The 14,542-nt window shown below is 42.8% G+C and overlaps 1 protein-coding gene across 1 annotated transcript in view; it reads right to left on the bottom strand.

Moving 5' to 3' along the window:
* DNER (delta/notch like EGF repeat containing) overlaps window positions 1-14,542 on the bottom strand; it is a 241,889-nt gene that overhangs the window by 57,805 nt on the left and 169,542 nt on the right. The window contains exons 6-7 of the mRNA XM_015413475.1: window positions 12,812-12,965; window positions 6,432-6,545 (exon numbers count right to left, since the gene is read on the bottom strand). Of these exons, the coding sequence (XP_015268961.1) occupies window positions 6,432-6,545; window positions 12,812-12,965 (268 nt within the window). The remainder of the gene's footprint in view (window positions 1-6,431; window positions 6,546-12,811; window positions 12,966-14,542) is intronic.

Genomic DNA, 14,542 nt, shown 5'->3' with positions numbered 1-14,542 from the left:
CGCCGCGGCTGGATAGGGGGGGGGGAGAGCAGTTTACCGCCGCCTTCCCAGCGGGGTCCGAGGCGTTCCTCTCGACGCTGTGACCGCCTGGGGGCCTCCCAGGACTGCCAGCGCCGGATTCATTGTAAATCGAGGCCTGCAGCTCTGTCTGTCCCCAAAACCGCTGCACGCCGCCGCGGCTGGATGGGGGGGGGGAGAGCAGTTTACCGCCGCCTTCCCAGCGGGGTCCGAGGCGTTCCTCTCGACGCTGTGACCGCCTGGGGGCCTCCCAGGACTGCCAGCGCCGGATTCATTGTAAATCGAGGCCTGCAGCTCTCGAATATATTTTAGGGCTGGAAAGTAAATACTTTCTACCATTGCCCTTTAGGTCTCCGCTTCTTCTTCTGACCTTCCAGTGTCTTCTGGGATCTTCGTGCTCTTCAGAGCACAGCCAGCACATCCTGCTCAGAAGGCAGGGCCGGTAAGACTGGGGATCAGAGGATAAGCCCCTCCCCTCTGGGATCAAAGTTTGCCGGCCCTGCCTATGGAAGGGGGAGGTGCTTTCCCAGGAGTAAGGAGTCAAGGACTGCCCCACTCCTGGACCACCGGAGAACTTTAGGCCATAACCTCCTGACCTTCTTAACCAATCCATGGAACCTTCTAGGTGAGATCAAATTCCCCCCTCCCATTCCAGATCCACAGCTGAACTAAGTGAGCCTAATTATCAGGCCTAGATGAACAACCTTGACGAATATATGCTAGCATGTGGGGTGACTAGTACCAGCAGCAAATCAAAGAACTGCAGAACAATAGAGTTAAACCAGAGAACTGTGGAGTTTCAGCTGGAAATAGACTGAAATATTCCTGTAAGATGGTCTCTGTCTTGACAGGTGGTCATCAAGGCACCGTTTACTAACCCATTAACTTTCACTAGAATTGAGACGTAAGTGTTACAGGCACTATGTTTTATTTAACAAGTTCATTGACAGAATGAGTTCTGCAGCAAACCGTAGAAATGGGTTTGCCAGACTTCCTGTTCTTGCAGGCCCCTCTGCCCTTGACAGTGACTGGTGCATTTTCCCCCATCACTATCATACTGGATACAGCTGCATCTGTTATACTGTTGGTCAGGGATAAACTCTGAAAAGTTACAAGAGTCCCAGGAAGACAGAGGTTGCAATTCCCCAGAGGAGCAGCAGGCTTCCCGCTGGCCACTGCTGTCACTGCTAGAGGCTTACCTCAGAGGGTATTGAAGGGACATCTAGTTTCCTACAGAGAGATAAGACAGATGTTGATAGTCTGATGAGCAAAAAGTAGTAGCTGGAATAAGAAGTACTTGCATCTGGAAACTTATTGACTAAATGGTTGAAAACAGGTGAAGCTATGAAACTACCTCCTATTCCACCTACTCTATCTCACCTTCATATTTCCCCAATGGTACTTACCCTTGATGTCTATATTTGAAGGGTCATCCATTGGAGGAGGAGATTATGACCATTCAACAATATTAACCTATTTCACATAAAGAGATGCCATGAAAATCTTGTCTCCAGTGGTAGTTTCTTCTGCTCCAAGGATTCTGGCTCTGAACCTGCAAAGAAGAATGAGTTCTGAAGGTTTGGCCAGATCACCAATGATGACATGGGCTGCCTGGTATGTAACCAGTTGCACTTCCTTGGTATATGATGGGAGCTTAGCTACATCTGGGGTTTGTGGCCCAAAGTCCCTCTTCCTATCCTGTGTTTTCTGTGTTGGGGACCCTGCTACAACCCATACATAGTTTCCCCATTTCAGTGGGGATGGATGACACTCTGTGGCCACTGGTATCTGAATGCTCTTGGAGTGCTCAGGGTAAAGGATAGAGTCCCACTGTGAGGTCTGGGCTCTACTTACCTGAGTAATTTGTCCTTTAACTCTAGTTGAAACAGTAGAGCAGAGTGTTTGCATTTGGAGTCCTGCGAATCTGAGAAGATCTGAGAAGTCAAGTGTTAACAATATACCTTTCCCATGTCGTCGTGAACCCTTGCCATTTGTGCAATGTGTCTTTTTATCAGCATAACTGCCAAATTACTACTTGTGGGATTTAAATTCTCTAGATTTGAGGACAAAGTGATATAGGTCCTGTGTCACATGCCTTGATATATAAAATCTGCATTCCCTGGCTGGCTCTTATATTCCATTTATAGTATGCTATGATTGGCTGAGGAATTAGTTGGAATTCTAAATTCCACTGTGGCAGCACTCTTGCAGAGGAAATACAATATGAAGCTGTTCACTGACTTCAATTGAAATATTTTAACTTGCTTACAAAGGAGGTATAACATTATGACTGTGATGGTTAGGGGGGGGAGAACCTTTAGTAAATAAAGGATTCTGACTAACTCCTGCTTCCCTCATGGTATAAGGGTTTTGCCAACTGTGGCATCCCAGTGCTGCAAGAATAGAATGAAAAATAACAACATCGCGATGTCAACATATATTTTTTTCACCAGTCTGCTGCTGCAGTGAACCTGCTCAAAAGGACTTTTTCTCTTTCTCACTCTACCCCTAACTTTCTGTTTTTCTCCATCTCCCTGTGCCTGCTGTCAGTCCCTCTCTCTCTCCCATGCTACTGTCACTCGCTCCTCTTTTTCTCTCCCTCCCCCACACCATCATTCTAGCTTTCATCCCCCACCCCCACCCAATCCCTTATTTGGATTCCACCCACTGGCATGGCCACCACTCTTCCTCTCATGTGGCTGCAGTAGGGGGGATACAGTGGGGACTGTGCTGGGAGATGGGGCAGGTACTATTGTAGGGTCTGCTCCTCTTCTGACAGCATGCCAGGTGGTGATTCCCCCTTCCCACCCACAGTGCCACCACCCATGAAGCAGTTGAAAACACACTGCAATTGCGGGGCCCATGGCAACAGCAGTTCCTCCATCTCATCCACAGTACCACTCCCTCAGAGGCTGGTGAGGAGAGGCAGTGATGGCAGAGCTTATGGCAGTAGTTCCTATCCCTTTACTTGCAGTGCTGTCACCATTGGCTCCCCCTCTGCCCACAGCACCACCACCTCAGAGGCTGATGAGAAGAGGTCATTATGATGGGACTTGTAGTGGTTTCCCCTGCTTTCAGCTTTGCTGTCTCACCATCTCAGAGGCTGGAACACTCTGCATAGTGCAGAAAGGGTTTTTTTGGGGGGGGGGTAATTACCACCCCCATCCATTTTGAGTTCTTAAAGGACTTTGAAGATGTTCCTGAGGAACATAGCCAGCAAACCGATGTCTGCATAGGAATGTTAACCCGTCATCGGTCTGAGAAGTAGAAGCAAGGTGAGCACACCTCAGCAACTTCTCCAGACCCTGTTGCAGAACCAGTGCCAGAATCTCCTCCAGTAACTCCAACTGCATTCCAGAAGGATCAAGAGGAAGTCGTCAGCATGGAAGAAGTCCGTGTCAACTTTGATTCCATGTTCCCATCTGGTTTGAGTGACTTTCCACACAGCTATGCTGCTCAAACCAGTCAACAACAGCATCAGCAACCACCCCTAGAACCTAACACTACTGGGAAAACTGAAGATATGGCATTTCCAAAGCCCTTGGAAAGTAGTTCCACAGCTGGAGCTAAAAAGCCAAGAGTTGTGAAGCAGCCTGGAGAGAAAGTGGAGAACAGTAGACTGACCTTGGTAAATGACCATCAGAGTGGGGAAAAAGAGAGCCAGTTGTTCCTCAAGACTGAGTTTGCAGTGCCTGTACAACATTCCACTAGTGTTCATCATGAAAGTCAACCTGACACCAGCAGGAGAAGATAATTTGATGAAGACTCTCTGGAGAGCTTTAGTAGCATGCTAGATTCCGTGGATCCTACTACCGTGACAAAAACATTCAAACCAGAAACAGGAAGTGATCTTCCCATGTTCGAAACTTTGAGAGACATCATTTATTCTGAAGTAGGTACATTGATATCTCAAAATGAAGCTCACCCTCATGTTCTAATCGAACTTTCTCATGAACTTCAGAGGGTAAATTCAGACTATTTGAGACAAAGAGCACTGTATATGTTACAGGATATAGAAGAGAGAAGAAGAGATTGGATTTATACCCCGCCCTTCACTACCCAAAGGTGTCTCAGAGCGGCTTACAAACTTCTTTCCCTCCCCCTCCCCACCACAGACACCCTGTGAGGTGGGTGGGGCTGAGAGAACTCTGACACAAACTGCTCTTTTTCAAGGACAGCTGTGCCAGAGCTTGTGACTGACCCAAGGTCACATCAGCAGGTGCAAGTGGAGGAGTGGGGTATCAAATCCAGTTCTCCCGGATTAGAGTCCGCACACTTAACCACTACACCAAACTGGCTCCTGTGAAGCCAACACAAAAGTAGAATGTCCAAAACCTCTGAACTCAAAGGTGTGGTTAAGATCCAATTTAGAACTTACTCCCAGTGAAAACCTTCCTACTACTGATGATGAGACATTAGAGAAGAGCTTTGACCCAGGAGGACCTGCAATGCATTAACCTGATGTTGTATTCTCTTTAATGTTGATTGGAATACTGTTTTACTGTTTTATTATTGTGTTTATGTTAATGGTGCGTGAGTTGAAAGGGCAAGCCAGAGCACAAATCTCGTGTGCAAACCGCATCAATGGGGATCCGGGGCTGGACCCCATGATTTGGTCTGGTGGGGGGTGTCATGATCTGGGCTGTGCAAGCATGGCCTAGCAGGTCTAGGGAGCCTGGCTAGCAGGAGGAGGAGGCTGGGTCTACAAATCCCAGAAGGCCTTGGGAAGTTTTGGCGCCGATTTTGACCAACAGGGAAGAAGAGGGCAGGGGGAATAAAAGAACTGGTACAAGGGGGGAAAGCTGTTCTTCTTCCCAGGGAACAGAGCCAGAAGGGACTGAGGCTACTGTGGGGAAGAGACCCTCATCCTGAGGGAAGGGTGAGTAGTCTAAGGCCACTGAGACAGTGAGCTAGGGACAGTATATATTTAGATGCGTTAGGGCATTTGATTCCTTTTCTTTTCACCCACTTACTGTTATTATTCCTGTACCTTGCTTGTTTGACCTCCTGTAAAATAAACTATTTTCATTGTTTACTCTGCCTGGTCCTCACGCCTATTATTCGACCAAAGGGGAGGCCTGAAGGTCTTGGGAGGGTGCTCTAGGCCTTCTCAGAGGAGCCTGGAACCAGAGTGGTGGCAGCGTCAGGTGACACCCTACCTGAGCCATGACACTATCAAAGCTAGGTGAATATACATATCAGATCCATGCAGTAGCCACTCCACTGGTTAGTGATCAGTTATTGGGTTTAATTCAAGAAGAAGAAGAGACTGGCGATGTTATACCCCACCCTTCACTACCCAAAAGGAGTCTCAGAGTGGCTTACAATCCCTTTCCCTCCCCTCCCCACAACAGATACCCTGTGAGGTAAGTGGGGCTGAGAGAGCTCTCCCAAGAACTGTCCTTGAGAGAACAGCTCTGAAAGAATTTGTGACTGACCCAAGGTCACCCCAGCAGCTGCATGTGGAGGAGTGGGGAACCAAACACGGTTCTCCCAGATTAGAGTCCGTGCTCCTTACCACTACACCAAACTAGCTTTCAAGTTAATGGTCATCATTAATTTGGCTCTCAAGTTAATGGTCATCATCTACAAAGCCTTTAATGACCTTGGACCCACATACCTGCAGGACCAACTCTCTTGCAATTGCTCTGACATGAAGAGAGTCAATCATCTGAACAAAGCCTTATGAAGGTGGCACCCTAAAAATGGTAAGATAAGCAGATGCCTGTACCCAAGGATTCTCTGTTGTATCTTCCACCTTGGGGAATGGCCTGCCAAAAGAGATCGGGAAGGCACCCACACTTCTATAATTCTGTAGAATGCATAAAACAGAAATGCTCAGCAGTGACTTTTTATAAAGAGAGTACAGCTGTCATAGAACTGAATAGTCAAGGGGATGCATATATAAAGGAACATGATTATAAGCTTCTGCAATGTTTAGCATACACATCACCTTGCCTTTAATGCATTGTCTTCTATGTTTGTAATCCACTTTCTGCATTTATGGTATATTATGCATTTGACACTTTTTTGTGCATTGTTTTCTAATTCTATAATCCTGGTCCAACTGCATTGTTTATTGGATGTCTTATGCTGTCTAACTGCATTTTTAAAATACTTTGTATTCTGCCATGGTTCTTGATGAGAAAGGCAGGCTATAAATAAATAAATAAAATTCATTAACAAAAAGAATGGCAATTTATTAAGGTTAACACTTGGAAGCATAGGAAGCAATATCATGTATATATGGTATATACGTGAAGTTAGTATCAGAATAGGAAAAAACAAAATTAAAATGAAATGTAGAAGTAGAGATGATTTGGAACTGCTCTGCTCAGCAAATGAGCAGAAACATTTATAGAATGCACAAGCCTTTTAATAAGAACATGATTCCTGAAACCTTTATTGCTTACCTTCTGGACACTGGCAACTGAATCCACTGACACTGGAAAAACAGGATCCTCCATTTTTACATGGCTGTTGATGGCAGTAATCAATATCTGACTGACACAGATCTCCAGTATATCCTTCACCACAATGGTTTTTTTTAAAAAAGGGAGAGATATGGGTGGGCTTTTATTAATAAATAGGTCATAGTAGCATCCAAATAACAAGCACACATTTCCTGGAATTCTCATCCTGTGTGGTAGCTTATACTAATAAACATTGTCAATCTGGACTCATCTTATGTAAAATCAAAATAATAAGGTACTGGGATACCCCTGAACTGTATTTTGCCAGAAACAACACTCTGAAATCACTAACTTGCATAGGGTTGAGGCCGACATTTTCACAAGCACCTGGGCTAGTCACAAACAACATTTCAAATGTATTTGCAGCAAATTCAAAAACTATCATGACAAGTCTCTAAACAATGAATTGTATCAACTGAAATCACATTTGGGTTGTCGTTACCAATACTGACGCATACAGCCACAAAATCATGGCTTTAGGACTTGTTGGAACACATTACCCAAAAGCAGAGAAAATGGTCTTTCTAGGTGACTTGCTCATTAGTTTTCTGCTTTTTCCAAACATGCAAACAGAGCATGTGTGTATGTCACCTGTGACAAGATGTACAAACTGCAGGAGCAGCAGAAGTAGGGAAATCTCTCTTTGCCATGATAACCAAAGCCGCCCGTGGCAATATCTATACGCAAAGGTTATTATAAGGGCCAAACCACATCTATGTTGGGGATCCACATCTGGAACCCCAGACATGTAGCTTAAGCTGTGAAAGGTAGCCGTGAAGGTGGGGGACGATATGAAGAGAGGTCACATTGTTGGGAAAGGGGAAAATTCACTCCCCCCCCAGTAGACCATTAACCAAATGTGAAAATGCCCCCCCTGATTTCTTTAAACTCCAGAAGGAAGGAAAAACAAGCACCCATATTGTTCTTGTGTTTTAGAAGGCTTAAAACAGCAGGGGATTGGATAGGACATTTCTGAATAAGGAAATGGCATGGGGGGGGGTTTACTTTCCCTTCCCTAACACTGTTGCTAGGGATGCCAGCCTCCAGGTGGGATCTGAGGATCCTCCGGAATTACAGATCACATCCAGACTACAGAGATAAATTCCTCTGTAGAAAATGGGTGATATGGAGGGTGGACTCTGGCATTGGTCCCCACTCAAGTTCCCCATCACCCCCAAACCTCCAGGAATTTCCCAACCTGGGGCTGGCAACCCTACCGCCTGCCAGTGGCCAGGGGGACCTGGCAACTGTTGCCCAATCCAGATTGAGCCCTAAAGTGGCTACTTTTTGCAGCTCAGTTACACATCTCGTGATCAAAACACAGAGCCCCAGTAGCATATGTGATTTGGCTCTTAATATGTCCACCTTATAGTAAAGTACATGCTTTATTTGATTTCAGATTTACAAGGAAGAATACTGCATATCTGCTTTTGTACACTCTGGAAATGTTTTAGACATTTGTAAGTACAGTATCAGAGCAACAGTTGTTGAGGACTAGTTTAAAAATCCTCTGTGCAACACAGGTGTTGGTCAGGACAGGTATCTTCAGCAAGGAAAATACTACACTGTATTTAAAATTTCTGTGAGTTTTGCAAAAACCCAGAAATAAACTTATGTCAAGACACACATTTGAAATATACTTTTATCAATAAGTGTCTATCATTTATAAATGTTCATTATTATGTAACACACCCACAGGCATTAGGCTATATTTTATCATGTATTTACTATGAATGAACAATCTAGGTTAAGACTGAAACATCAACAGCATATATATAAACTTCTAACATAGCATGGTGTAGAGATCTGATAATTTCTGAGTTGCAATAACTTTAGAGAATGTGATCTATAATGCATGTGCAGAGATTCCTACGCTTGACACATATATCGATACACAATTTTCACTGCCTTTTCTCTCTCAATATGAACTTTCATGCATAGTATGTTCAACACCATTCCAATAGTCTTAAGTTTAAAATACTGCATTTTTTTAAAAAAAGAGCCCATGTTGATGTAAAATAAACAAAGCTTCTTCAACAGTAATGTTGATGTTTATTAAATATAATTTGTTTCAAACAGAAATTTGGGGTGTCTTTTTCATGGTAAATCATATCTCAGTTTTGACAATTTACTGTTAGCTCTGTAGAAATAAGTATGTTCGTACCTGTACTATACACACAGTTGTATTAAGAAAGCAAGAATCATCATCTCTGGAACATCAACAATAAATACCATGTATTACAAATTAGCATTCTCTGAAGTTAGCATTCTCTCATATGTAGAAAACCCATTTATCAGTCAACAGCACTATGTAGTAGTTTGTTCTGTACTGTTATAAAGCAAATAATTAAATAGCACTTACAAGAACATGGGCTCCAAAAACTTTCCAGACAAGACATGTGTCAAAGTGTGTGCACATGTCTGCACACTTCCATGAATTGTCACTCACCTAACTATATTAAATGCATAGAGATTTTGCTGAAATGATTGCTTGGGTAGTGTTTTAAACAAACTTACCACCATATTCAGTCCCCAACTCACACTGATTATTCTCTAATGCAAATCTTGTGAAACTCTGATTGCAACAAACATGATCCCAACAGGTTGGATTTCACCATGCATGACCAGAAAGAACTTACACAACCAGCTCTTCCCATCTTCCTTAAGCAGCCCACAGCACACCTAAGAAGTCTCTGCAGAAGGTTAGCAGACCACTCCTGAGCAAAACTCCACATTACAAGGGCTGCAATAAGGTGGGAAAATCAGACAAAATCACCCCCATACACACAGAGTTGCATTAACAAAGCAAACTAGGAACTGAGCTTGCTCCAGTAGTGGAAGAATACACAGGAAGAGATTTTGCCCTATTACCCCTCCCAAGTTCCATGGCATTTTGTTCAGGAGGATACCTTAGTCCTCAGTTAAGAAGGCAGCTGGGTGAAGGGGAAGGCACGAAAAATACTTGCAGATGGTAGAATGTTCAATTAATGCAAAGGCACACAAGCACATGAAGATGCCTGATATTGAGTCAGACCATAGGTCTATCAGGGGACTGTCTACTCGGAATGAAAAAAGCTCATCATGGTTTTAGGTAGAGAGGTCTTTAACAACACCTGCTGTCCAATGACACCAATGAGCCAACTCCCAAACAACAAGACTCCAGGTGTTGACATCATCTTCACAGAATTTCTGACGCCTGTACCACCTGCAATCATCAGAGCCCTGGGTCAGAAAATCTGGAAAACCAGCACATGACCAAGGGACTGGAAACGCTCAGTGTTCATCCCACTACCAAAAGGGGGGGACTCCAGAGACTGCTCCAGTTATTGCCCAATCGCTCTCATCACCTGCAATCATCAGAGCCCTGGGTCAGAAAATCTGGAAAACCAGCACATGACCAAGGGACTGGAAACGCTCAGTGTTCATCCCACTACCAAAAAGGGGGGGACTCCAGAGACTGCTCCAGTTATTGCCCAATCACTCTCATCACTCACATTAGCAAAATTCTGCTTTAAATTATACAATGATGCCTGACACTAGCAATTGAAAGGGAATTACCAGATGTCCAAGTCAGCTTCCAAAAAGGGTGTGGCACTCGCGACCACATAGCAAATCTGTGTTGGATCATGAAGAAGTCTCTTGAGTATCAAAAGATTATCTACTTATGCTTCATCGATTACAAGAAAGCCTTTGATTGTGCTGATCATGACAAACTGTGGAGAGTCCTACAAGTCCTGGGGGTGGCAGTGTATCTGGTCAAGTTGATACAATCATTGTACACAAACCAGGAAGCCACTGTACGAACACCATATGGAGATACTGATTGGTTCAAGATAGAGAAAGGAGTACAACAAGGTTGCATTCTTTCACCTTTCCTATTCAACCTATATGCCAAAACAATTATGAGGAAGTTGGATCTGGAAGAGTAAAAATCTCAATGTCAAGAAAAGCAATTTCTATATTGTTAAGCTAATACTTTTATAAGCAATGTAAGACCTCCAACTCTTGAGTTTTTAGTGGGTTTTCTTTACTTTCTCCCATAGTTGTAGATCCCCTCCCTAATTTCGTTGTAGTTTTTAGAAAATGCAATTTAAAAAATCCCCTACCGGGGCCAAAAAAAAACAACCAATCATGAGGAAGTTGGAGCTGGAAGAGTAAAAAATCAGGGTAAAGATTGGAGGAAGGAATATCAACAATCTTCAATATGCTAACACCACAATCCTCCTCTTGGAAACGAAAGAAGGCCTGGAATACCTGATCAAGAAAATCAAAGAGGAAAGTGAGAAGTTTGGCCTCTTCCTAAACATCAAAAAGACCAAGTTCATGACCACCGAGAAGAAGAGAAATGTCAAAATAACCGTTGACAATGAAGGGTTTGAATGTGTGGAAGAGTTCACCTTCTTAGGGTCACAGATCAACCAAAATGGTGAATGCAGTCCAGAAATAAAACATCGAATCATGCTGGGTTGCACAGCAATGATGAGCATGAAATGAATATGGAAGAGCAAGGACATCAGCCTAGCAACCAAATGCAGATTAGTCTTGCTATTGTGCTCCCCATAGCAACCTATAGTTGTGAAAGTTGGACCATGAAGAAGCAATACAGGAGGAAAATCAACTCATTTGAGTTGTGGTGCTAGAGTAGGCTCTGAGTCCTGCGCATTCCTTGGACAGCAAAGGTGACAAACAAACAAGTACTGGAGCGCATAAAACCAGACGTCATTGGAAGGAAAAATCATAAAACTGCCTTATTCCAGCCATGTCATGCAGAAGAACTCATTAGAAAAAGCAATTATAGTTGGCTTGGTTAGCAGCAAAAGAAAACCAGACCACCAAAGAACACAGTGGCTAGACATAAAAGTCAACACCAGCCTGAGCATGGAATGACTCAAAGAAACAATACAAGATCAGAAAATGTGGAGAGAGTTGGCCCATAGAATCGCCAAGAGTTGGACACAACTGAATGGCTAACAACACCAACAGCACAGCTGTCCAATTCTTTTAAATGGGAGATGACAGGGATTGAACTTGGGACCTTTTGTGGCAAAGCAGATGCTCTACCACTGAGCCTTCAAAGAGAAATCTTGATTTATTTACAAGAGTATACAGAGGAAATCCAGATACTGAGTGGAGATTGTTGCTATTTTTTCAGATTTTAGACAGTATTAGGACTCATCTATAAATTCTTTCCACTTCATGAGTCTAGAATAGACTTCATTCATGATGACCTTGATGGTACAGCTCATTCGAGGCATTCTATTTCAAGTTCAGCTACAGACTACATTATCTTCTTAAACCTACATTGCAGTTAATAGAATTTAAAGCATTACTTTACTGTATTTACATATCTTTCTTGTTAAGGAAGTACCTGGATGCATTTGCATAGTTATATTAAATAGAATAAATGAAGATACGTGCACACAGAGAGGTCATGTCTTCTTTCCAGTGCTTAGATATTATTTAAATCTGAATACAAGCTATAATTTAAATCTGAATACAAATCATTTATTGTCTCAATGTGTAATGTGTTCTTTTAATGTTGATGGAAGAGATTTAAATGCAGTATTTAGAAATCAGACATAATGGACGAGAGCATCCTTCCTATACGTAAAAGGCAATTCAGCACTTCCACTTGATTTCACTGAACTTCTCAAGTGCCTGTTCTTTCTGGTTCAACATGGTCAGGAGAGTTCAACAGTCTTCTTCAAGAGTTCTCAGAATCACTTTTCTTACAACATAGAAAGGCAATTGCAAAAGGCACTTTTAACTTAGCACTGCTGCACTGCCTTATATGTGGCATGTTCAGAACGGCCTCTATACTGAGCAGTTCCCTCTTCTTCCACCTATCCAGACCTGTCTTATCCTCCACCTTTGCCTGCTAATCTCTGCCTGCCTTCAGCTGTACTCACATCCTGCTTTGTGGACAGCCTTTATTTGTGTTGTCTTATAATAGCATACAGTGCAAACCTATGCCTGGGAATCAAAGCAGAATTTCAGAGCTTTATCTATTCCTCCCTTTGTTGTAATGAAACAGCCCAAAAGTCTCATGTGTGCTAAAAAAAACCTTAAGATGCTCCAGGAGGAGGTAGGATGGGTCCCTGTATCCCCACTCTGATACCCATGGATCAAAATGCTTGCTGGGACAAGTCTATCAAAAACTATGGCTAATGATCTTCACAGACATACACACTTTGTTCCTTTATTAGGTCTCTCTTCTTCCTCAGACTCAAAAAAAAAGCAGGATAATGTTGTGCAAAGCAACACCTTAGATGCTTAGTGCAAAACCAAAACCATTATTCAAAACACAACATAAAACTTACCAGTGAGGCAAGTACAGGTGAAATTGTTGCCATCGTGTTTTTCTGTGACATCCATGCATGTTCCATTGTTCTGGCAGGGACCACTTTGACAGGCATCAAATTCTTCACAGAAAGCACCCAAGTATTGATCTTCACAGTCACAGAAAAAAGTTGCCTAAAACAAGTACATGCCACTTTATTATGAAACTCCAAAGCTTCTTTCTAAGCCCTGATCTTTCCCAAGAATAGAGGTTTCACTATTCTTTATAGTGATGGAAAGAAAATACTTACAGTTAACAGCCATTTTTAAAAAGAGTAAAATAGGGGAAGAAATCCTTAAACTAAAATGTGGTTTCTACTAACTTAGCCTAAAATGTGTTTTTCAGTATATTATTTTAAATTGATTTTAAAAACCCACTCTTAATATTTTCACAATAATAAACATCTTAAACATATTTTGAAAGAGCAAGATTCTTTTTAAGAAAATAAAAGAAACTCCAGCAATGATCGGGACCATAATTAAACTATGCATCCTGATTCTATGTATTTTTCTTTAGATTTAATCCCCGCTAAATTCAATTGGTAATCCCCCCTAAATTTAATTCTAAGAAAGTAGGGATAAGACTGTAGTCCAAGTTAATGATCTTTCTGATGGTAGGAAGATATCAGAGGGTTCTACTTCAACATAAAGTACATCACACCATACATTTTCTGTTTATGCTTTGTTTATTCTTAAGAATGAAAGGTAGGAAAGAAATAGATATCATTCAAAAATATTATAGTTAGGTTCATTTGAAGGTTGAACATAAGGTGGATCCTAAATCAGAAACACTATTGCTCTAAGTGAACAAAGGAGAGATTATTAATGCTTGCTAAATATAGCTGATCCACAGTACTAATCTGGTGAATAATCCTTTGGTTGACATTGAAGACAAATTAGCTAGTAGTAACCCATCAACTGGAAAGGAAACAGGCTACAGTTTTCTTTCCATATAAAATTAGTATGATGCTGGGGTCTGTGCCAGATTTCAGACAAAGCTGCTCAGACTTGTATATGCCTCCCAATTAGGGTTGCCAAGTCCAAATTAATTTACCTCAGGGGAGTCCCGCGCTGTTCTGGGGAGTCCGTGCACGCGCACCTGGAAGTGACATTATCGTGTCGGCATGTTGGGGGCAGGGCCACTAGGATTCGAGGGAAAACCATAGAGTTTTCCCTCAAATCATAGAGCGTCCTGCCCCCAACGTGATGATGTCACCTCTTAGTGACATCATTACGCTGGGGACGTGTGCCGGAAGGGGGTGGAGTCCCCCCCGGGACCTGATTTGCTGGCATCGGGTAACGGGCGTCTCGGGCGGGGGTTTACCCGCCCCCCGGGGGGAATTGGCAAGCCTACTCCCAATGTATCTCCTCACTGCTTCAATGCTACTCAAAGACATATACCATCCTTAACAATTTGATGGGAAGTTTCACACAGACTCTCAAGTTGTTCAGTACACCATGATCCCAATCAAAAATATAAATGCACTATGCTCCCAAAAGAGTTCTGTTTCTTCAGCTACTCCTTAAAAAGTCTTTCTTTTGAAGAATACATTATTTTTAAAAAGTCTGAGCCACAAACAAAAAGAAGTAGAACAAACCATGCATCTGCTCTTCGCCACACTCTGGAGCCATCTGAAGAGAGGCTGCAATTTAAAATAAAACTTGTGGAGGAGCGCAAAGGTGCTCCTCTGGGGAGAAATCTCCCCACCCCC

Source organism: Gekko japonicus, unplaced genomic scaffold, assembly GCF_001447785.1.
Source record: "Gekko japonicus isolate JY-2015 unplaced genomic scaffold, Gekko_japonicus_V1.1 scaffold155, whole genome shotgun sequence".
Taxonomy (NCBI): domain Eukaryota; kingdom Metazoa; phylum Chordata; class Lepidosauria; order Squamata; family Gekkonidae; genus Gekko; species Gekko japonicus.
This window is presented reverse-complemented; position numbering and strand designations above follow the sequence as displayed.